The sequence below is a fragment of the Erpetoichthys calabaricus genome, chromosome 13 (genome assembly GCF_900747795.2).
Source record: "Erpetoichthys calabaricus chromosome 13, fErpCal1.3, whole genome shotgun sequence".
NCBI lineage: Eukaryota > Metazoa > Chordata > Cladistia > Polypteriformes > Polypteridae > Erpetoichthys > Erpetoichthys calabaricus.
The window spans coordinates 118,989,806-119,015,997 of NC_041406.2; the positions used below are offsets into that span (position 1 = coordinate 118,989,806).

At 38.8% G+C, this 26,192-nt stretch overlaps 1 protein-coding gene across 3 annotated transcripts in view; it reads right to left on the minus strand.

Annotated features, from left to right (window-relative positions):
* Window positions 1–13,690, minus strand: part of bbs9 (Bardet-Biedl syndrome 9) — a 425,985-nt gene extending 412,295 nt beyond the window's left edge. For all 3 annotated transcript variants that reach the window (XM_051935893.1, XM_051935892.1, XM_051935891.1), the window contains exons 1-2: window positions 13,277–13,690; window positions 10,155–10,275 (exon numbers count right to left, since the gene is read on the minus strand). In XM_051935893.1, coding sequence (XP_051791853.1) covers window positions 10,155–10,266 — 112 coding nt within the window. In that variant the 5' untranslated portion in view covers window positions 10,267–10,275; window positions 13,277–13,690. The remainder of the gene's footprint in view (window positions 1–10,154; window positions 10,276–13,276) is intronic.
* Between the last annotated feature and the right edge of the window lie 12,502 nt (window positions 13,691–26,192).

Below are 26,192 nucleotides of genomic sequence, written 5' to 3' on the forward strand. Positions count from 1 at the left end.
GTCACATCAGGAGTTGACGCTGCACCTTCATTAGTTTATGGCGTCTCTTTTCTGAAATAACTGAGCAGTGCTGTTTTCTGAACACTTTTTTTGCTCATGTTGGTAAAATGTTTGGAAAGAATTAAAACTACCTATGAATAAGACTTTTGAGTGGGAAAATGAGAGCCTGTTGGATATTCAATGTACACTTGCACTATGGCAGGGCAAGATATGAAAAAAAAAAAGGAATGCCAGATGTGTCACTTTAACAAAACCCTCAACAATTCAGAGACAAAACATTTGCTCAGGACACAGTGTGTGCTGCAAGGGTTTCTGAACACTTTTTGCAATATGGATGCAGGTCCAAATATGAGAAAATATAAGAACAGCAGAAGGGGTCACTTTAACAGCTTAGACAACTGTATATTATATTATAATATATATATAGGTTTGCTATGTACTGAACAAGAAGGGAGCAGCTGTACGCTTAGCAGCACTACACAGACTGCACTGAAACTCAGAACAGAGACATCACTTCCTTACGCCCGGCTAAAAGACGCTAAGGAAGACACTGTGCTTCCGTATAATTAAAGAATATAGTAAATGTGACTTTTTCAGTTATTACTGTCTAGTTGTCTACAGAACAGGAACAGCAATTAACATTTGGGCATCAGCATTCAATGTCAATAACAACACTTGGCAATGACTTGATATGAATCCATGCTCCTAGAGCTTGAAGGGGGACACAGTGGTAGACAAACAGCGTAGTTTGTGAAGTAAAGCTTACAACTCATCTCCTTTTAAAATATCGTAATCTCTTAAGAATGACTTGATTGTTCTGTTTATATTATCTTAAAACAACATGAATACTCTGTTTTGCAATATGCATGTAATCTAAAGACGCAGGTCAATACTCAATAACATTTTTGACTTGAAAAAATTTAGTTTTCAGTATGTTGCAAGGTTTTTGTTTATAAAAAGACACCTGCCTTCATCTCAATTATAAAGCACAACAGTGGGCTAGTTATTTTTTAAAATTTACAGAATATACTTCACTTTAGAATGCATGTTCATTAGACACACTGATTGGTACTTTATGTCTTCTGTTAATAGTATATAGTTAAGTGAAAAACTAAGCACAACCCATGAAAGGTTTTCTCTTTTTTCACATGTGAATATATCGAGATTTCATCTTCTTTTAAATAATATCTATAGATAAAGGAGATATAATATACTTTAACAAACAACATGCCTCATTTACATTTTGTAGTCCATTTTATAATTTAAATGCAAATTTTGCAAATGGAAAAAGTAAACTATACCCCTATATTTATCACTACCTCAGGCACCTAAAATTAAAATCAGGTGCACTGCATCAGGAGAAAATGATTTAGAATATCATTAGAGAGGATAGTGGAGGATCCTGCCTTATTTAAACTCAAGACATTTAGTTTGGTTTGTTCTTTGTTATTGAAGTATGTGCAATCACCATGCCTAGATGGAATGAGATCTCAGAGGCCTTCAGAAACAATGTTATAGATGCCTACAAGTCTGGGAAGGGATTTAAAAAGATCATCTCTCTGCAATATATAAAACCATTTCACAGTCCCTCCCTTTCAAAGATCCAAAAGGACAATGGGAAAAGGATCTCTTCCTCAACATATCAGAAAAGGAGTGGAAGGCAGCAATGCAGAGAATTCACTCAAGCTCCAAATGTGCAAAGCATACAATTATTCAGCTAAAAATTATATATCAAGCACATCTGTCTCGCTTAATTTAAAATTGTCCAAAATGTTTCCAGGGAAAGATCCAACCTGTGAATGCTGCAATCAAGTTCCAGCCTCACTGGGTCACATGTTTTGGGCCTGCACCAAATAAACATCATTTTGGATCAAGATTTTTAAATGCCTGTCAGACAGCCTTGGTGTCACAATCCCTCCTAAGCCACTGACAGCTGTGTTTGGTGTACTTCCAGATGGGCTTAAAGTGGAGAAGGACAAACAAACTGTAATTGCCTTTACTACACTATTGGCACGTAGACTTATCTTGCTCAACTGGAAGAATCCTAACTCTCCTCTTTTAAGTCAGTGGGTAACTGAAGTTATATATTATTTGAAATTGGAAAAAATAAAATTATCACTTAGAGAATCTGTGTAGAAATGTTTCCAAACCTGGCAGGATCTAATTAATAACATTTTAGAATAAGCTTTTAAAGCACTGAGGAAGCAGATTCTCTCCCTATTCTCTTTTTTTTTTCCTTTTTCTTCTCCATTTATCTATATTCACTTATTAATTTATCTATTTGATTATTTTTACTAGTTTTAAGTTTTATTCTGCTGCCCATTCTCTCTCTGGGGTGGGGGTTGATTTGTTTTCAATCCTATTCTTGTAAAATTGATCTATTTGTATGGAATGTTGTGTGATTTCAATAAAATCAATAAAAAAAATTTTTTAAAAATTATTGTGGAAAAGATTTCAAACAACTGCCAACTTGTCCAGTCCAGGCCAAGCGAGTTCAGCAACAAAACAGAATGCAAGATGATAAAAAAGTCTCTAAGAACTAGAATTTCACAACAAGACCTATTGGAAGGTGTTGCCATGGCTGAAAAGCAGCGATGTGCCAGGACAAAAATATTGCTGTCACCCCCCAAAAAAAAAAAAAAAAAAAAAATTAAAAAGTTTGCCCATGAACACCAGACCAGACAAAGACCCTCATAGAATCCAGTATTAAATCTTAGTTTTAAAAGAGGAAAATGTGAGGCCATCTGTCGAAAGACTGAAATGCAACCCAAACAACGAGTGGGAATAACTTTCTCCCAGTTGATGTCACAAACATTTAGACAGCTGAAGGAAACACTTATTCGATATTGTCTCTGCCTATGGGGGCAATACCAGCTATTAGAGTCAAGGAAGCAGTTACTTTTTCCACATAGTCAAAAGCAGCACTCGTGTCTCAATTTAAGGCTCAATTTAAGGCGGCCCATCTGAGTAGGCTCGTGAAACGTCTTGTCTCTCCAGCATGATCATCATCTCCCTCTGTTGTTGGAGGAGCTGTGTAAACTCCATATTTCAATGGCGGCACTCTCGGAGGTGCACAGACCTGGGACTGGCCAGATCTCTGTAGGTGGGTACACGTTTTATTGGCCTAGCTGTTGCTGTGGCGGATCGGCTCCTTCCGATGGTGTCCGATGTCGCCCCTTTCGACAAGTGTTTTATGAGACTCAGATTACGGCACTCTCTACGTGCCTTGTCTGTTGTCTCAGTGTATGCTCCGACCATGGTGAGTGATGTCTTGGTGAGGGAGACATTTCATTTGCAACTTCCCTTGGTGGTTGATGGATGCCTGTGAAGGGACACTCCTCTGGTCATGGGTGACTTCAATTCGACCACTGGCACTGACAGGGCTGTCTATGAGGACTGTCTTGGTCCCCATAGGTCTGGTGACCATGGTGAAAGTGGCTCCATTTTCCTTGACTTCACAAAAAGTCAGGGGCTGCGAATCGCTGGATCCTGGTTCCAGCGCCCTGAGGCGCATCGTTGGACTTGGTACTCCAATACTGAAGGTACGGTGAATGAGCTCAATCATATCCTAGTGGGCAGACACTGGAGGCTCTTACAAAACTGCAGTGTCTACAGAAGTGCTCAGTTTGTGAATTCAGACCACAGACTTGTTGTTGCTATTCTGAAGATCCAGCTTAGATCCATTAGGCTGCCACTTAGGAAAATGGGGCTGGACCTGGCTAGACTACAAGATCAGGCTGTTTCTGACAAGTCTGCATGCAGTTTGTGTGAGAAACTTACAGACTTGGGTGCGACTGCCAATCCTAATGTGATGTGGGAGACCTTCAGTGACAAGAAGGATGGCTGCGAGGGCAAGTAAGGAGGCATTTGTTAGAGAAATCTGTGAGCAAGTGACAAACTATCTATAGTCTAGTGACCCACGTCCTGCTTACAGGAGAACTGAAGCATTACACCCATCCGAATCTGTTACTCAGAGAGTCACAGTCAGGGCAGCTGATGGAGCGGTCCTTACAGATGACATTGTAGTTGTGATTCACTGGGCTGGCTACTTTGAGCAGCTGTTTAAAGCTGATCGTCCGGCTAAGACGTTGGATATCTCTGGGTCCACGGTTCTTGAGGCTGATCCTCCAATTAGCTGTGAACTACCCAATCTCACTGAGATTGCACAGGTGGTGAACCAGCTGAAGGTAGGGAAGGCTACAGGGATCTATGGTATCCAGGGTGAACTTCTCCAGGCTGGTGGTAAGGCTGTCCTCCTGGTATTGCAAGCAATCTTTGCTTCCATTTGGGAGACTGGTATCATTACTTGTTACTTTGCAGCCTTTGTCAATTTTCGTATAGCATTCAACTCAGTTGATCCAGCTGGCCTGTGGGACATCCTGAGACTTTGCAGTATCCCCTCAAGATTGCTGGATGTCATGACCGGCCTGTGCACTGGTACTGTGAGTGTTATTTTATGCTAGGGGTTTTCATAGTTCTGCTCTCTACTTCCAGTTATGCAATTTTTAGCAATTACTCCTTATCTCGCGTGCATGTCAGAAGGCCACCATCTGGATTCCTCTCAACTATGTAATACCACAGCAGACGAGAGGGGGTGCCGCCACTATGTCATCTTCCTTTGCCTTCACAATAACGAAAAACTGCCCAGTGAGGGCAACTGACTCCATCCCTTCTGTTCCCAGGACCACATAAGCCCAGCCACCTGGAAGGAGGCATCAATAGTTGAATAGAGAGCAAAGATAAGGATTTCCTTCAAGCCCAAAGCAAAGCCTTTAAAAAAAAAAAAAAGCCTTGATAGGCAGCAATTTGTTTGTTAGAATGCCAGAGGGCGACACTTTTGTTGGTATTCATGCCATTTATCACTGATTCATTTACAGTTTGCAAGAAAACGAGGAAAGCCGAGTTGGCACCCCAGTGTTAATCTTGGTTTCTGAACCATCATCACTTCAGATGACCACACCCTTTATGAACACTGTAGGCAAGGACATAATTGTTTAATAAAATCTTCCGTAAAAGTGCACAACATTAATACTGTAATAACCAAGCTCAATGCACGTAGAAAATCTAGGCAATACGGCATAAACACCAATAATTTAATTAAAATTACTACTTTAGATGAACAATGTATTAAAACTATAAAAACAGACTATAGATTAAACAAAAAATATACACAGAGCGGCACTAATAAAAATAACTTAGTTCCTGTTCCAAATATCAATAACGCACATAGTATTCCTCTCTGCCCCTCCGAAACATTAAAAATGGCACTATTAAATGTTAGAGCTTTAACTAACAAGACATTTTTTATCAACGATCTTATTAGTGACAGAAAAATAGATTTTATTGCACTAAATGAGACGTGGCTTAGCTCAGATGGCGCAGATGTTTTAATCGAATCTGCACCTCCGAATTAGTTTTACTCGTGCGGATCGCCAAGGAAAGAGAGGCGGTGGCTTGGCAAACATTTACTCAAGCCGGTTAAAGTGTAAAGATGTCAGTTTTGGTAAATTCAAGTCCTTTGAGTATCTAGCCGTTGTTATCCATGGAGATTCTCATGTTCTAGTATTATCCATGTATAGACCTCCTAAATTCAACGCGTCTTTCTTTGAGGAATTCTCTGACTTAATGTCAATTTTAATTACGAACTATGACACACTCTTAATAGTCGGCGACTTTAATTTTCATATAGATAATCAGTGTGACCAATAAGTAAAAGAATTTATAAACCTCCTGGACTCTCTTGATTTGAGACAGCTTGTTAATCAGCCTACACATAAAGCAGGTCATATGTTAGACTTAGTGATTACTAAAGGACTAAAAGTTGATATAAAGCAGGTCATTGATACGGGTCTATCAGACCATTTTCTTCTACTTTTTAATATAGAAATAATGATAGAAAACACTCATGAGAAGCATATTGTTAAAAAACGCTTCTTTGACTCATCAGCAGCTTTAAAACTTACAAACATTCTAAGCAATCAGTCCATTTATAGTGCCAACCATAATAGCGAGGAGAATGTAAATAGTAAGGTGGAAAGATTTAATACTAAAGTGAGAGCTGCTGTTGACATAGTTGCTCCTGAAAAGACAGTTAAAAAATCGTCTAGCATTGTTATACCATGGAAGACCCAAAGAGTGTCTGATTTAAAGAGAACATGCCGTACAGCTGAGCGTAAATGGAGGAAAACTAAACTAGCTATCCACTATGAAATATTAAAAGTTAAAATAACAGAATACAATAACACAGTCCGTCTTGAGAGGCGCTGCTATTTCTCTAAGATTATAAATAACAATGCTAGTAATCCCAGAGTCTTATTCTCGACGATTGATCGTCTGTTAAACCCAGGTAACTCAAAGGAATGCCTCCTAAGTAATTCCAGTAAAACCTGTGAGGTTATTGCTGTATTTTTCAATCAAAAAATTAATGACATTAGAAATAACATAGTATATCTCCCCAACACTAAGGATACTCCTGAACCCCAGCATTCCATTATAAACAAATTAAACTCTTTCACTAAGATAGATTTACCTGATTTACATAAAATAATTTCTCAACTGAAGCCCTCCACCTGCGTCCTTGAACCAATACCAACAAATTTTTTCAAAGAAATATCGGGCGTGCTAATTGATAATATTCTTGACATAGTAAATTCGTCATTAGATACGGGGGTCTCTTGATTCACTAACGCAATGTCTGACTTGTATTTCAGAATGGATGAATAGTAACTTTCTCAAGCTAAATAAAGAGAAAACTGAAATCTTAGTGATTGGCAATAATGGATACAATGAGGCTATTAGAAATAAACGATGCATTAGGATTAAAAGTCAAGACGGAGGTAAAATGCTTAGGGGTAACTGTTGACTGTAATCTGAATTTTAAATCGCATATTAATCAGATCACTAGGACAGCATTTTTTCACTTAAGAAACATAGCAAAAGTTAGACCTCTTATATCATTGAAAGATGCAGAGAAATTAGTTCACGCGTTTGTTTTCAGTCGGCTAGATTACTGTAAAGCAATCCTCTCAGGAATACCCAAAAAAGACATAAATCGTTTGCAACTAGTGCAGAATGTTGCTGCTAGAATCCTAACTAGGAAAAGAAAATCCGAGCACATTTCTCCAGTTTTGATGTCACTACACTGGTTACCTGTGTCATTCAGGATTGACTTTAAAATACTGCTTCATGGTTTATAAAGCCTTAAATAATCTCGCCCCATCTTATATATCGGAATGTCTGACATCTTATATTCCAAATCGTAACCTCAGATCCTCAAATGAGTGTCTCCTTAGAATTCCAAGAGCAAAACTTAAAAGAAGTGGTGAGGCAGCCTTCTGCTGTTATGCACCTAAAATCTGGAATAGCCTGCCAATAGGAATTCACCAGGCTAATACAGTGGAGCACTTTAAAAAAAAAACTGCTGAAAACACATTATTTTAACATGGCCTTCTCATAAGTTCACTGTAATTTAAATCCTGATACTCTGTATATCCAATTCATTATAATAACGATTCATGGTGGCTCTAAAATCTGTACTAACCCCTACTCTCTCTTCCGTTTCCTTTTCCGGTGCCATTTTGGTGGTGGCTTGTGCCACCACCATCTACTCAAAGCACCGTGATGTTCCAACAGTGATGGATTAAAAGCCAGAAGTCTACATGACCATCATCATCAAGTCCTTCCGTGAGAACCCTAATTACAAAAAGGACTATTTCATTTATGTTAGGTAGAATGCCCAGAGGGGACTGGGCGGTCTCGCGGCCTGGAACCCCTGCAGATTTTATTTTTTTCTCCAGCCGTCTGGAGTTTTTTTTTTTGTTTTTTCTGTCCCCCCTGGCCATCGGACCTTACTCTTTTTCTATGTTAACTAATGTTGTCTTATTTTAATTTCTTATTTTGTCTTTCATTTTTCTTTTCTTCATTATGTAAAGCACTTTGAGCTACTTTTTGTATGAAAATGTGCTACATAAATAAATGCTGTTATTGTAGATTGCTTATGGAGTCTTCAGTAAGATTGAGGCCTAGAAGCCAAAATCTATGAAGCTCCAAGGCTTACTTTATGGATAATGTCTGGGTGTTCAGTATCATGGAGCCCCACTGCTTATAATAATCAGAAACACTAATTAACATTTTTTGACGATATGCCATATTTACATAGATTAGTCTTGCTTTCAGAGCAATGCAGCACCCTTTGAGATTTTATTATCTTTAATGAATCCCAGGATACTCACAAGGCCAAGCACAAACAATGATTATGCTCTAACATAGTAAACACCAATCCCAGGTGCACACATAGCACTTTCAGTACAGCCAAGATAAAGCAACATAAACAGTCAGTAAGGAAACAACACACATCAAAAAGTACAACAGCTACTATACCATTCTTACAAAAAATATAAATAACTGAGTTACTACTAAACATTTTAGGATAATCGTAAACTTGAACATGGCTTGTAATTTGTTTAAAACTTCTTATATGAACAGGTAACTGCTATTATGCAATTTTTTCTATCCTATTTTTTTCTGCAAGAAATCCCAATCTGCACAAATGTTATATGTTAATTGTTTCTTAACAAGATCTAATAGATTCTCAAACTAAATTAAAAGGTAAAGCAAAATTAAATACAGTGATATGTTAACATGGTTACAAAATGCGCAATGATTATGATTTATGGAATTTTGTCTTATTCGAAAGCTGATTATATACATTTCTTTTAATTGATCCAAAAATACTATGGATTAAAATCTGAAATGCTAATGAATACAAATAGAAATGTCTAATAAATTAATGTCACTTAGGAATGTAATACTATACTAGTGTTTGAAGCTAGAATTTTATCCTGATTCTGAAGAGCTTCGTCATTAGATAATAAAATCTTCTGACAAAAAGAGAGCAGTTAGTAAAACTTAAAATCAGTACATTCACTCCTTCCATCAAGCAATTAAAACTGTGGATGTTCAGTACAATGTTTCCAGAAAACCAATAAGTGAGTTTGATAGCTAATTATATGAAAAAGTAGAGTAAAGAAAAATGAACAGCAAATAATAGTGACATACATAGATTACAAAGAAACACATTAATATAGAATAACATCAAGTACTGTTTTGATGGCTCCTAAAGTTCTAATGGTTACCATACTACTTGATAATATATTCCATGTGTCTACCCTTAGTTTTCAAGAACAGGAGGACACACCTGGAAACATGTTAAGGGTAAATATCACACAAACATTAGGCTGTTTTCTTTTACACAGAGAACCATAGACATATGGAATACATTACGAAGTGGTGTGGTAGACAGTAGGACTTTAGGGACCTGCAAATCTCAACTTGCTATTGTGGAAGAATTAGACTGTCCAGATTGGACTGGCAAGCTTTGTTGGGCTGAATGGCCAGTTCTTCTCTGGACTGTTCTGATGTTCTAGTTAAAATTATAACATGACAACTAGACAAAACTGTGGTTCATACAGTCATGCTATCCACTCCTCAACTACTTCTCAGGCTGTTACAATTAGGAACAGCTGATCTGCTCCAATGACCACAGTATTAAATTAATTATTTCCTTGTTCATTTATGCATGCCTCCATGTTTTCAGTTTAACTGTAATGATTACACCTATATGGGAAACTAAAAGGTGATTTGCTAATAATACTGCCTCAAAGGTTGCTGTAGCTAGAGGCCACGCAGCTCTGTTTGCCAATTACACAGGTTTTGGGTAAATTTCAGTTTCTCATAATTGACAACACACAAAGACCTATGTGCCTGGTGCACATCCTGTGTGGGAAATACAACAGCCTGCACAAGACATGAACTTTACATATAACACATGCCTACATTGCAAACTTTCAAAGTATTCCATCGCAAGTAAAAAAAAAATCAGGACAAAAGACATAAATTATCAATAAAATGCAATATAAAAAACAGACATTATGATTTAAGACTACTGTTATGCATAACTTTCAATTTAACAGTATCCTAAGATACTATGTATTACTACTACAACATATGAATGTATTGTATTTATATGTATATAAACTGAATTGAATTACAAAAAGGTTATTAAGTAATAAAGTCACTGTTCAGATTAATAACCCAGTTAGTAATCCATTCTAGCATTGCAGTTTATTCAGACAGGCGTCAAAGTGTGTACTTACCTTGTCCTTTCCCACTGTTGTCAATGTCAGCAATGCACAGGCATCCCTGGTCAAACTCCTCATCATGTCCCAATGTGGCAGACCACCACTCCCGTGCTTTAAAGAGAGACATATCTGCCTACTTAAAAAAAAAAAAAAAATTGAAAAAAGCATGCACAGTATTATAAATTTATTGAACACTGTTCAATAATAATAAAAACTAGCCTCTGGTACTAGTTAGTAACTATTAAGCACATAGTACCAGAAACTGGGGTACTCAATGTGCACATTTGGTAATGATTTAGCCCATCTAATGGCATGATGAGACACAGACTTGCAACTAAACAAAATTAAACACTACATATTATAAAATGAACTGTTGTTTAAACATGTCAACAGTGAGATTTTTGACACTTTCATTGGGACCAGGAAAAGAATTATCCATCCATCCACTTTCCAACCCGCTGAATCCGAACACAGGGTCACGGGGGTCTGCTGGAGCCAATCCCAGCCAATACAGGGCACAAGGCAGGAACCAATTCCGGGCAGGGTGCCAACCCACCGCAGGGAAAAGAATTAGCAATCAAAGAAAGAGAATGAAAATCCAACCTTCAATATTATTATTAAGGATTCTAAGTATCTCTTTTTTAAGTTTGTTCTTTAGCCCTATGGATAACTATGGAGTTAGTTTGCATTACACAACTGGTCTTTTTTTTTTTGCAGCTTCATTTTTAGACCTTTATTATTCACTGCAGAGGTCCCTTTAATTTTTTACTGCTTCTAAATTTAAGGAGGAACCTGTCAAGCATTACACATAAAATGTGTTTAAACCTGCTTATTTAACAAAACAGTGCTTGGCAATACACTAATACAATTGCAGTATAGCAGTTTCAAATACCTACTTAGAGGAGGACTTCATCTTTTACCTAAACACTAAGGTTTTCATTTACTGTAGTAGTTTAAGCAAACATAATGAGGGGAGTGAGTATACTAATATAATCAGAGTTCCAAAAATCAAACAGTTTATGACAAGCTCTAAAATTACATTGCCTTTATTTGTACACACATTGAAAATTCTCATATTTAGCAGACAACCTATAACAAATTTTAATTCTGGAATTTCTAGAATCATGATGATGCAGTGGTTAGCACTACTATCTCATAACATTAAACATAAATCAATTGATGACTAGATCACTCTGTGTGTGTGTGTGTGTGTGTGTGTGTATGTATGTATGTGATTTCAATATTCTTCTCCCTGTGTTTACATGTATTCTTTACACATCCACTTTTCTCCCGCATTCCAAAGACATGTGTGTGTGTGCGATCACTTACAGATTAAAAAATTAGTCCAATATGATAGTTTCTGTGTGTATGTGTATACATTAGTGTCCCATTCAATAAACCAGATTTATGTCCGGGGCTGGCTCCTTCCTACCCACAATCCTACCTTGATAACTTACAACTACTTAGGACACTATAGCAGCTAAGGCCACATTTGAGATTAAATTTCTAGCACAAAACACCAGCTAGAAGGTACACGAAAAATAAAGCCAAAGTAAACATACATAAATATGTATTCTTAAAACTAAATGTTATTACATTGCTCAAAAGACATTAAAGAAGTGAAAATGAAGAAAAAAAATCAGCTCTCACTCATTACCCTACACCCTGGGTACAGACTTGTGAAAGAACAGGATGAATGCACACATTTAATATGTAAAGTCAAAATCAATTGAAGATGAAACATTTAAAACAAGTAAATGAACTGAAAATTAAATATTCTGCATCAACTTTATGCCAAAAACCAAAGCATAATTACAAAAGTGTTGTTGCAGAAAGAAATGTGTTTCATACTCTTCTACAATACTTACAAACTAATATGGAAGACTTTACAAATACAATTGCAGACCTCCTAAACCAGAACAGTATAAATACACAAACTAGGATAAAAGAGACAAAGAAAAAAAAAAGATAAATTAGAAGCTGCAAAGATCACTCAGTTAGAAATACATCCTAAAGTCACTAAACAAAGTAACTTCTGCAGTGATGTGCACTATGGAAGATGTTAATAATAACATGGAGTAATCATAAGAACTCTAAATAATTATTTTGATTTTCCAAATGTCATTGCTAGAGGCAAAAACAATCTCAGTGATGTAAATACATTAAGAAAAAAAAAACATAACTGCACCATCTCCATTAACCTCATACATGAAATAACCAACTATATTAAATACTGTTTTCAGCTTAAGAATTAATGAAGGTATTTAATTCCAGTTACATAACTCAATAAGTAAAAACATCTTAATGTTATTTGTTGGGTTATAACTTTAAAATAGTAATAATGAAATAAAATATTCTATCTAAAATAAAAACATAATCCAAAAGTTAAAAGTCTTAATTGCTTTAGAAACATTTGCCTTTAGATTATGACAGGTACATAAACAGAAATAACAGCAGATACAATAAAGAATTACAGCAAAGTACACGTCATTAATTTAAAAAGCTATAGCTGGCCATGCAGATTGGATATTAATATCTGTATCACCTTGTGTAATCCACTTGATGCAAACAGGCCAGATAAAAAGGGATTGAGATTACAAGGCAGTAAATCCTTTTGCCATATGTCTTCTGCTACTGCAGCTTCGTAAAATAAGGACAGCTAATTCACCTTCAAACGACTCTATGTACACATAGCTTATTCTTTTTTTGGTCATTTTAACTTGGACCATTCAGCACGTGTAGTACAATAGTCCTGACATACCGTGCAGGCATTTCTAAAACCCTCATGCATTAGCAAGAATGTACAGCCTGTATCTCATAACTTAATTTTTAGAACTCTGACTTTAGCGTATGCACAATTCCGACATTGGCAAAGAAACATTCTGAACTTTAATTTAAAGATATTGGACAACTGTATATGCTTAAATGTCACAACAAACTACTGCATTTTAGGCGAACATGGCTGGTTTTCCTTAGGAATGAAATGCAAACGCTTTACGTTAATTATGAAAGATGAAATCATCTTCAGCGAAGACGGGCAAAGCTGGCACAACGTTAGCCAGCAAATCGATATGTATCGTGTATAGGCTTTGTATGAGACACATGCAAGAAATACTGAAAACGGCATTTGACATTACCTGAGGAACCGCTCCAGATGGGCTCTACTCTGAGATGTGGTGTCCGATGAACACCTGCTAGATGGTCGGTGCGTCTTTAAGGGGTCCTGGCGAAGGCAACAGAGCGCCCAGCGCAGAGTAACTCATCACAAACCCAGAAACGACTTATACTCCAGTACCTGTCTGGCGAATTGTCAGCCAACTGCTCTGCGTCTGGACGACCCAGGCGCGGAGGACTGCTTGGGGCACCCTTCGCTTTCACTCCTGCTTACAAGTTTCCAGAAAAGGAGCGACGCCGTTCACATGTCACCTCGGCCGAGTTCCTCCGACTCTTCATCAACCCCTCCCTGTTGTCATAGCACCGTCCTCAACGAAGCTAGTGCGCGCCGTAAGGTGCCGCGCTCTCCAGCTTTGAGTCTGTGACCCTGCGTATTACTACTTTGCGTCACCCTCACGGCGCTCCGTACCAGCGGAAGTAATCGCAGAGGACTCATGGGAGATGAAGTGTACAGTACTTTGTTAGTAAGATATTTTCATTCATCCTCGAGGGTAATTTCACTTACTCCAGCAAGTCGATAGAATACAAAATACACCGTGAAAAATACTACAAACGTGTACAAAATAGCATAAATGCAAGAATCAGAACTAACACACCTTAGTCGTGATAGTATTTAATTTTGGTATCATTCGCTTTTACGATAATTGCACTAGAGGTCAGACATGCAATACAGCTGACCTTCCTGGTTAGTTTGATGAGGCATCTAGCATCTCTAAGCACAGAACAGAACAAAGCACAGTACATTGTGGCACATATTACTGGGCCTGAGCCTCCTTAAAAAGAAGAGCCTGCTCTGATCTTGTTTTTGTAGGACTAGACCAGGGTAGTGATGGGCCGCTCGATACTCAGGTTTCGACACTGTGTCGAGCTTTCGAAGCACTGGAGATCGAAGCGCCGCTTCGAGGCTTGCTTCAAATGCGCCCGTCACGTGATTTTGAGTCACGCTTGCGTAATGACGTCATTGATATCTGCGCAGTCAGCAGTCGATTTGGTAATTCACTAGTCTGTTAAAGTGCTTTGGCTCAAAGCGTAAAAGCAGTTGTTCTTGCTACAGCGATAAGGTTCGCTAACCCGAGATCAAATCCTAATTTAGGCTCGCATATGTTGAAATAAGGATTTTGTATAAAAGTTAAGTAGTACTTGTCTGAAAGTTAACAAATATATTTTGGAGACATTATGAACGATTTACATGGGGCACCTTTTTCCTTGGTGTGGAATCGTGTCCACCTAGAATCTGTAACAAATTAATGAGCATATTTTGCGTAAGGTAGCACGTATTATAACAATCCAGAATCTACTCTACGCCATGTCGATCATATCAGAGAGGCTAAGAAACGCTTCACTAAAGCCGACGTGGTCATTACACCAGTATATGCGCAAGACACTATCATTAAACGTTTTTACTATTCAGTGATTCCCAGATCTGTAGCTGATTTGTATTACTGATTTCCAAAAAGCAATGTGTGTAAAAGCGTGTGCTGCATAACTAATCACAACTGTCTTCTGCAATTTTAGGAAAGTTTCGGGAGTTCTGCGTTAATGAGACAAAAACGTTGTAAAGAAACTTTGCGAATTCATCCAGAGGTGAACATAAAGATCACTCAAGTACTGACAAGAAGGAGCAGCTGGATAAGCACATCTGGAGCCAAACTTTCCAAAAAGCACCTGACTTTGTCAGTAACATCCTTTCCTTCTGAATGCATCTTATCAAAGGCTGCGCCGGGGGGTAAATAAGTAATCTTCCGAACTGCAGCACAACGGAGTAAGTCATTGATGTAAATAAAAATATTGAAAGACTAAGCTTTTGTCGTTTCTGTATTCTTAAACCATCTTCCAGTCCCACAATCCCCTGCAGTCACTGTCACATTTAACGTTCCCTGCTCCTCACCTGTCGTGTCACCCAAAGCATCAACACTCAGTTTCATTCAAGGCTTTATCGTCCTTCCTTTCATAGACATAAAATAAGACACACATTCCCTCTACATACGTGTCCAATAATAATAGTAAACTGGCAGGAACGAGAAAAAGCACAAGATGGGAATATTCATGACAAGAGCCTCGGCATCAGGGTGAGGATGTGCCTTGTCACCCATTACGTAAGCTCGTCTGCCACCCTTCAGTTGCACTGGCACACCTTACACTCTGGGGCAATTGCAATGGAGAATACCGACAATGTACACCTTCAGAAGTGGAATAAATCGACTGTATAAGTAGAACATTTCAGATAAACTATGAATTTTCTTAATCATAAACAATGCAACATAACTATTATATGTGTTGTTACTTTTTATTTATTCTCACCAAACGTTACATATCTACATGGGAAATGAACGTGGGTAATATGTTTATAATCATTCTCACTAAAATACACTGTCAAAATATATTAATGAGCAAACTGAGACACATTGGCCTTTAGGAAATATAAAAAAGCGTATGCGCTGCCATTTAGGACAGAATGCATTATTAACATCATGCACTCTCTACTGATGCGATGTCACAAAAAAAAAGAAACAGCACAGTCCGTGCAAACTCATCGCCTCCTTGGTTTTTGACCTTATGATTGTCAACATCAAATCAATAAAGTCATTTTAAGAAGATGACAAGTCTGCTATAGTCAGTTCAATTAACGCTCCTTTTAAAAAAATTGCTTATACCGAATATAAATCAGAATCTCAATGATGCGGGACTCGCGAGTAGTAACGAATAATATATGACACTGAGAAATTGTAATCCCTAATAACGGGAACAAGTAAAAACTACGACTTCCTAAAATGGACACTGTAAATGTAGGCATTTCAATAAATAATTTAGGAGACTTGTGTGTGCATTTCAATATCAATTTAAGAACTACGTAGGCTACCTGTTGTACTATAAACGCTACCTCAAGCAGCACTTAACAGTAAATAGTCTAACAGGACAATGACTGACTGAAACGAAGATGCTGCGCCGCTACAATAAAGGTTCACACTGTCATTCTGCATGTTTAGAAGGCGCTGATTGGCTGAAACTGTTTATAGCGAATTGTCTTAAATTGGTAGTGCCGTATAGCGATCAGAAACGAAAAGACACATTTAGGCATGCTGCACAGTAGTTTGTTTTTCTACAATACAAATTCAGTACGACACCAGGGTCTCCAAACACACAAATATGAAGCTTATTACGTTTTACAGTGAAACTCTTTACATACACAATATAATTAGGGACGTGTGCCCCCTGCCCGTCTATGGCGGCCCAATCTTCCCTCGACAGCTCGATTCGCTCGCTATCCGTCCAAGCTGAAAATATTGTTAAATGGAGGAATTGAAAAAAACCTTTATCAAGTGGAGGATCGACGACGCGAACCGCTGGTGTTTTTACCGAGAGACAGTTGCGATACCATTGAGCCACCTAATCAGGATAATTAACGAGCTTCGCACTGAACTACTACTACTGTTCTTACTGCGGCGGATGTGGAAATATGTTGCTTGACATATGCACGTTAAATTGGTTTACTTGACACGAGAGTATCATTGTTGTATTCTCCTAATGAAGACAAAAAAATTATATTTATAGATGTATACTATATGACGTACGGTTTTGAACAAAATTAAGTGTTCCATAAAAAGGTTGCACGATTTACCTAATCTTTTTATATATATAAAGTTGATATATGACAATATATCTTTGACACTATGTATCAGACAAAGGAAATCACAGCAATCCACAAGAACAATAATTACTTCTCAGCAACTACCTGAATTGTAGTTTAACTATATTAAGTGAAGTGTGTAATGTCAATACGAATTACAAAATATAACTAGAGAGTTAAGTGTCAGATAGACTCTCAGAATATAGAGGTCAATGCCTTTGAGTGTGCTGAGGCTTCACAAAGATTCAGTAACCAGTGACCATGTCTGCTCCAGACTTCGAAGCTCTATCATGATCCAATCTCAGTACTACGCATGTCTGAAGCTTCAGAGCTCCGTCATGAGCTCAGTACTACGCATGTCTGAGGCTTCAAATCCCCGTTTGAAGCCCGTCATGACGCAATCTCAGTAGTACTACGCATGTCTGAGGCTTTAAATCTGCTCGACGCTTCGAAGCCTCAGTTACCCCAGTGCGCATGTCTGAGGCTTCAAATCTGCTCGACGCTTCGAAGCCTCAGTTACCCCAGTGCGCATGTCTGAGGCTTCAAATCTGCTCGACGCTTCGAAGCCTCAGTTACCCCAGTGCGCATGTCTGAGGCTTCAAATCTGCTCGACGCTTCGAAGCCTCAGTTACCCCAGTGCGCATGTCTGAGGCTTCAACTCTGCTCGACGCTTCGAAGCCTCAGTTACCCCAGTGCGCATGTCTGAGGCTTCAAATCTGCTCGACGCTTCGAAGCCTCAGTTACCCCAGTGCGCATGTCTGAGGCTTCAAATCTGCTCGACGCTTCGAAGCCTCAGTTACCCCAGTGCGCATGTCTGAGGCTTCAAATCTGCTCGACGCTTCGAAGCCTCAGTTAACCTAGTGCGCATGGCAGAGGCTTCGGAGTCGCGTCACGATCTCAGTACTCAGCATGTCTGAGGCTTCAGCACCCCATCAGGATGCAATCTCAGTACTACGCATGTCTGCTCAGTGTATCGAACCGCAATGCATGGGGGCGGGACATTTCCACTCCTCATGTCAGCTTACTGCTTCGACCCGAGAGTTAGGAAGTTATATTAATTACATTACACTGCATATTCCACCACCAGGTTACAAAATTTCAACAGAGTTGTGATTGGTGAAACAAATCTTTCTGGATCATCAACACAACTGAAATTATTGTGCAGTAGATTACTTCGTGTCAAAATATAAAATGACAAATTTTGCATATTAAAATGCTGACTATTAGAATGCATAAGAACAGCTGTACTAATATGGTTCAAAACACTTTCTTCACCATAATACTCTGGCTGTTCTCATAAATATTCCAGTCTCTGTGTTGCACTGCCTCACTTCTATAGTGAACAGTGTTATGCGTGTATTCACTGAATATAGAAATCAACATATATATATAAAATCCGCGATATAGAAAGACCATATAAATAAACATTTTTATAGTTTAAGCCTTAAAAATACCCATCCCACATGCTTTAAACACATGTAAACTTATAAAACACACTTTGTTAACACATATATGTGGATGTCGGGCTAAGGATATGAGTAACATCTCACTATTATAAAACATCTTAACTTCACGCAAGACAAGACAGTGAGACAGGAAAATTGGTGATGTACAGGCTTTTAAATTATTGACACGCAGAGTGACAAGCAGCACAAAGCCAGCACAAAGTCCACTTCTCCTTAGCGTTCATTCAGCTCCCCACCCCCTTGACAATGGGAACTGCGCCTCCGGGGAGGGGGGTTTGAGCGAACGTGCGTTCAGCCCCCCAAATCACACACTCCTCCTCCTTCCGAACGCGCAGAGCGACAAGCAGGCATTTTGGCAGAAGCAGCACAAAGTCCATTTCTGCTCAGCGTGAGTTCATCTGCCCCCCTTCACAAAGCGAGTGCAGACACATTGACGTCTGATCGCTGCGTGCAGTGTGCAGTGTTGGTCTGAGGTGTTTAAGAATGTAGAAAATGTTTAAGAGCATAGGAAGTGTTTATAAGAGTGTGGGAAAGGTTAACAAGAGAGTGAGAAGGGTTTATAAGAGTGTGGGAAGGGTTTATAAAGCCTTAAAATATGTATAAATAATAAAATAAATATAGGTCGCTACTTCACGGATTTTCACCTATCGCGGGGGGCTCTGGAACGTAACCCCCGCAATAGGTGAGGGATTACTGTATATTTGCAGCTGGAGATCCACAAAGGGAGAAAAAATGTATCATGTATCATAAAGTAGTTTTTATTCCTGAGCTTTCAACCCCTGCCAGGGGTCTTCATCAGAGGATAATGCTTAGACTTGCAAGAATCAAAGGCAATATATAGCAAAACATTATGTGGATGGGGGGTGGCTAAATCAGTGTGATGGGGGGGGGGGGGGGGGGGGGTATTGGGTATACAGTTTATTTATTATGAACATGTTCTCCTTAAGTTTACATATGCTGGATTTACGTCCAAGTGTCTGTTGATGGCGTTCTCATTTGATAGCCAAGATTCGGCCAGCTCTCTGCCACTTTTAGTACTGGCCTTAAATTTGACTTGTCCCAGTTAAATGAATGTCCTGTTGATTTAGTATGCGTGTAGATCAATGAAAGTGAGTCCTTTCTTCTGACGGCGTTGCGATGTTCCTCTATACGTGTTGCGATTCTTTTTGAAGTTTGTCCTATGTATACTGCTGAGCAAGAACTGCGTGGAATACTATAAACTGCGTTTCGTGTTTCTGCTATCGATTTCTTGTTTTTAACATTAAAGAGGACCGTGCGCAGATTGTTCGTGGGTTTGTGTGCTATTCTGACGCCTGACTTGGCCAGGATGCCCGCTGTACCTTCTGACACATTGTGGTGATAAGGGAGTGAGTGCCAGGTGAGGTGGGGGTTCTGATTCAGTTCAATTGTTTGCTGAGTTTTTTTGGCGTCTTCTGTGTAAGCTCCGATTAATGAATGTTTTTGAGTATCCGTTTGAAGTGAAAAGATGGAAGAGATAGCGTCTCTCATTCATTTTTGTTTCCTTCGTATTACAGTGGGTGTGGACTCTTCTGAATAGAGTTTTAACACAGCTCCGTTTATGAGATACCGGGTGGTTGCTGGTGAAGTGTAATATCTTGTTTGATATTCTATATGTTCTATGTACTGTGTTATATGTTGTTTTTATACTGTTTGCTACGATATCACTGTTTCTGTCCCTTCTCATAAATATTCCTTTTCTTCCTCAGGTTCATTATTACTGCTATAATTACTGCATTAATGTTCAATATGTCTGTCAGTCAGTCAGTCATTGTCCAACCTGCTATATCTAAACACAGGGTCACGGGGGTCTGCTGGAGCCAATCCCAGCCAGCACAGAGCGCAAGGCAGGAACAAATCCCCGGCAGCATGCCAGCCCACCGCAGGACACACACATACACCAAGCACACACTAGGGACATGTTAGGATCTCCAATGCACCTAACCTGCATGTCTTTGGACTGTGGGAAGAAACCGGAGCACCCGAAGGAAACCCATGCAAACACGAGGAAAACATGCAAACACCACGCAGGGAGGAGCCGGGAAATTAACCCGAGTCTCCTTATTGTGAGGCAGCAGTGTGATAAAGATGTATCTAATGAAAATATGTGTCTTGTTTCATGTGTATGATGAAATGGTAGATCTAGCTAACGTAGTTTCATTAGTTGTATTAGCTATATTATGTTACAATATGTAAACTGCAGGTCTTGTACTTTGAACGTTAGGTGATATACGTGTATCAAGTCTTATTTGCGCATGCTTCGAGATAAATGATTAGTATGGGCTGCTCTTACGGTAAACAAGAATAAATGTTTCTGGCAAAGACAGATTTTTTTTGAAATTACTATAAATATGGATAGCTGCCTGCTCTTTGTTTCCAGTGCATTAGTAGATCTTCATGTCGGCGTCTGTATCAATTGATGAAGAGTCTACAGCGTCGTCATTAACAAGGCTAACATGGGGTGAAGTAATTGACAGTGCTGATAAAAGTAAACACACGACATATCTCAGTGACATTTGGCTTTACCTCCCCTTCATCATCTCACGTGCACTTTTAAACAAGCTTCAATGTGTCGTTTTGAAACATTTGTGCGTCAAAAGCTCAGCGTCTCATTTCCAATGCACGTGATGATGTGGATGTGTAGAGCCAGTTCGTATCAGTATAGTTATTGCAAAATTTAGTGACAGTTAGTGATGGACCAATCTCATTTCCACGAGGTGTAGTCTAGTTTGGTTGAAGAGTTTAATTCAAATACTGATATATGCTGGTTTTACATTGGAATTAGAATATGAATGTACATTATGCAGATTAAATTCCCGATTAGAAGTCTAACACCAACCAGGTTTTCAAGGAGCATTGCCGCATAATCGGAACTATCAATCAAACGCACCAGGCAACGGAAATCTGCAATCCCCAGACAGATGCTGACCAGGTTTGTTATTGAACACGAGACCTGGCGCTGTCCGACTGGCGTAATTGTTCAAGCCACCGTTATGCATACATTTACTTCTAAACAACGGTAATCCGTGCTGGCGCCTAACGTAACTAGTCAACGTCGATCCGATTACTGCAGAATAATTACTTGCTAAGCGTATGTCGATTTACAATGCTTGACATTATTGCCAATTATAATTTTTGACTTCAAAGGTGTATATCACAACTTCATAGAGATTCGGTATTCGTCCACAATGCTCTAAGAGTTTACTGTTAAAATGTGCTGTTAATACAAATGGCCAGGAGGTGTCCCTAGAGAGGTGAGTGTCAAATGCTTCGAAGCTTCGATACGATTTCCGACACAATTGCTTCAAACGTGTTGATGCTTCATGAGGCTTCACTCCGCCCATCACTAGACCAGGGGTCCCCAACCACCGGTCCGCGACCCACTACCGGGCCGCAGTCGTCTGACAGCCGGGCCGCGAGAGAACTGCCGGCAACGGAGACTCACTCAGACTTTTCAGAACGCTTGGCGGGCGGGGCTTTGCAGCGGCGCAGAGAGAGGAGAGAGACCGAGGTGAGAGAGTATTACAACAAAGTATTTTTATGGTCCCGACAGTTTCCCCATATGACACGAGTCTATAGAAATCGCGTTACTACGAAGTACATTCAGCAGATGCTTTCATTACAACGAAGTGACCTTGAAATGCCTGAATGAATCATCCACAGAGCAGTTAGATCTGTGGTCGCAGCTCAGTCGTACACGTTTGCACAACAATCCCCAAACAGAAACATTGTAAAAAAAATTCTTTCTTCGAACTTTCCTCGTACTGTTTTTTTTTTTTTTGCTGTTTTTGTTTTCTGTGGTTTTCGGTGATACCTTTTGCTTTTTGCTTGTCAACATTTGAAAAATATCCATTGGAATTTAACTCATTGTCACCCTCCTATAGAAACGGCAGACACGAAAAAAACGATAACAGTGTTAATGTTTGTGATGTGCAATCTGTTGGAATGGCAAATGCAAAGCATATGTCTTTGTTATATGCAAAAAAAGAAGAAAAATCTCAGGTTGCAAATGTATGCGAACTGCTTAATAATAATAGAAATGTTATGTAAATTGTGTATAAAACTGCCCCCCCACTCCCCCCCGACTGGTCCGTGGAAAAATTTGCATCTAATAAAGTGGTCCTTGCTGTCAAAAAGGTTGGGGACCACTGGACTAGACCACCTCCACCCCTTCCACCTCCTCCATCTCCATTATTACAACTCTTTAAGGGCTCCCTTTCATGCCAGGTGTCCACCACCAACTCCTTTTTCATGGTAAAGTGTGGCTGGATGTTTTTATCTCTACAACATTCAAAAGAGAAGCTTTCTTATGTAGAGGGTAAAAAGAACAGTATATAAAGTACCCCTTTGTTGCAAACCACCATCTCCAATTCATAGTCCTATAGCCTCACAAATTGTCACCTGGTCCATGACACTGTGGGGTTTCTATCTATATTGCCTTGAGTTTATTTCATGATGAAGCTTCATAGTGTTAAAAGCATTAGGTAATCCAAAGAAAATGATCTCATCATTGTGCAAACTAAGTCCAAATGAGAGCAGGCTCGTTTGAACATGTAGATCAGGGCTTGTTCTAAGCTATATTTGTCTGGTAAGCGAAGTATATATAAGTGATTAAGGTGGTCTGTAATCATGTGTCACAGTTTTTTCAGAACCATCCACTTAAAGGTTTGTGATTTGTGTTGTGAGAACTACTTCAGTCTTCAAGGGTGTTTAGAGCACCCTTTTTGTGTAAGATGGGACCGTACAAGATATTTTCCACGATACTGACATCCTCTGCGGATTCATAGAAAGGGTGAATAGATACTAACATGCCCCACAGGTTTCTCCAGAACTTTCCCTGAGCACCTTCTGACTGATGCCATCAAGCCAAACAGATTTGCTTCATTAGCCCTGCATACATTTATCAGGGATCATTTGATTACCAATGTCCTTGTAGTCCGCTGTAGTTTACACACCAGCTTGTTCAATTAGTGATTTTCTTCTCTTAAAACTGCTTTCTCACTTCTGCCTGCACCCACTAATATTCCATCCATCCATCCTCCTTACTGTATTTCCCCACCTCTCCTTTTTTTAGAAAATCCTTTAGGGCACTAGTGATAAACATGTTGTCTCTCAGAAACTACATATCGTCTTTTTGGAAACTGGATTAGATTAGAATAGATTAGATTACCCACCCAAGAATCATGATGGTGTGAGTTCAAATCAACAATATAAAATGATTATAAAAAAAATATTTTCACTTGATTATTACATTTCTACTGTTAAATCAGAAATTTCAAATTCAGCCTTTAACAGGAGTACAATGAGAATTGATGTACCCTTTCAGTTGTCAGATTCATTGCCAAACAGATACAATTGTCTTGTACATTATTAAGAAATCAGTGCTTCCAAATGTTCTTGTTAAAGTTACACTCCCATACTTCATCAAAGCTATGAACTATACTTAGCATCCACTAGGACATGCATGAATAATTTGATTACTGTGACTACAACATAAAAGCTATTAAATTGAATGGGGTAACACAAGAATTAAATGAATCATAACATAAACATATTCTGAAAGAAAATCGTTTGACCAAAGTTACCAGATAAGTGAGGAGCCCATAAAAAGCAGCTCAAAACTCTATCAAAAGTCTTAATAGACACTAAGAGGAAAACCATATACTATAATGTTTGTTTGTAAATCATGTTATTTGGGTATAGGGAAAAATGTCTTTAAACTTCTTCATCAGAAAGAACAAAGTGCAGCATGACCTGTTGGATTTGCAGTTTGGCTAGCTGTATATATTTTTTTTGCCCTTACCATTTCCATCCTCACATGCTCCCCATAAGCATCACAGCTTTTCTGAGCATGTCATTTCCTTTATTGGGATGATATTGGTTTCAGCAGGTTGTACATTTTTTGCATCTGTTGTGTCCATACTGATGGCAAATCCATGTCTCTGGGGTTCAGGTTGAAAGGTTCACAGTCTATCTTGTGGGTACTTGGTTCTGACTCGCCCTCTGAGACAAAGCAAATTCCATGCAGAACTTGGGATTTTGGTCCACCAATGACATTCAACACCACGTTAGTGAATTTCCTCAATTTTGGGGGTTGTTCCCAGTTGCAGGGTATTACAGTATATACACTGTAGTTCATAGTTGTGTTTACAAGCCTGCTGCTTTAAATTCTTCCAATGAAGTTTCACCTGTTCTATGGTCCTTAATTGGCCAGTACTCGCAGCTTTAAAACAGTCACAGATTGAAGCCCAAACATTGTGATTTGTTTTTGAAGTAACTGCAGTCTTCAGCTTTAGGATGTAAATTTACCCATTAAGGTGGAGTAATGATAATGTACACCTTGTAGCAATGCATTTGTTTCTGCTATTGTGAAACTGGCCCCTTTTGCTTTAATATCCACTTTTTTCATTTTCTCTCCAGATTAACACTTTATTTGTTAAATTTGATGGCAAATTTGTGTTACAGCTGCTAAACACATTCATTTTTTGTAAGTACCCTTTAAAATAGCATTCAAATGAGGATGAAGTAGTTGAACACTACAACTGTCCTACTCCAACAAGGAGTAATTCCTTTACAATGACATCCATTGGACATCATCTCCAAAATCACAGGAGAATATATGGATCAAGGTTTTACAAGGAGCTCCCTAATCTATTGGGACATCCAGATGATGTACTTCATGCACAGTGTAGATCTTTCCGGTAGATATTGTTTCAGAAATGTAAATATGGTCTGAGTACAATATGTCACTCTGAGAAGTCAAGCCTTGACTGTGGATGAACAGGCACTAATTGCTTTATGGTTTTATGCTTCTGAATCATTCTATCAAGTTATTGGGAATGGAGCATGTGTCACAAAATCCACAGTATGTTCAGTTATTCACACAAAATCCACAGTATGTTCAGGTATTCACAAAGTCTCATCTGCCTTGTCAAACTTTCTGAACCAGTTGTTTTGGTGTTTTTTTCTGAAAATCCAGAGCACCTCAGCAAAACAAAACCTGACTTTTTCTCAGTGGGTTAAATGCAAAACACTTGGTGTGATAATTATACACTTGGTAGTATAAATATGCAACCTGTGGGAGATGCTGATCCGATTATTACAAACTGTGTTGCACAACATCCTGCATCAGTTCATGATGCTCTAATATTCAGGGAGAGCAATATTTTTAATGAGTTCCAGCAACCAGCTATCATATAAATTAGTGATAGTTGGTTAATGACATCTTTTCCAACAACTTATACTGATACAGAGCTGACATTCAATAGAGCTCACGCGACATCAAGAGGAACAATTGAGTGTTTGAATGGAGTGCTGAAAAGAGGCTTTTCATGCTTGAACTACCTGTGTGTGAACCCAAAGCAAGCATGCAATATCATCTGTACCTGCATTGTGCTTCACAACATAGCACAAGGATGTCTGTGAAGATTCTCAGTCATCCAGGTGAAATGATTTGGTAGTTGAGTCATGGCAACTAGACTTCTTTCTTGTTAGGTAGATACATTTCACTGCTTATCCAAGCAATTTCATCAGTCATAGCAAAAGGATGCAAAGTTCTTCTCTATAGAGATGATGAAACTTGGGTTCTTTAAGTTGAAGTTCATCTTCAATCCCAAGAAGACGACCATGAGCTGTCCCCAACACCACTGCAGAATGACAGACAAATCAGTAGCTGGTTGGGCCATTAGAAATGCTATGGTTAATTGTTATTCTTTAGGTGATCATTAAAACATGTTTTCTTTAATAAAATCAAATGTACAGATTGCA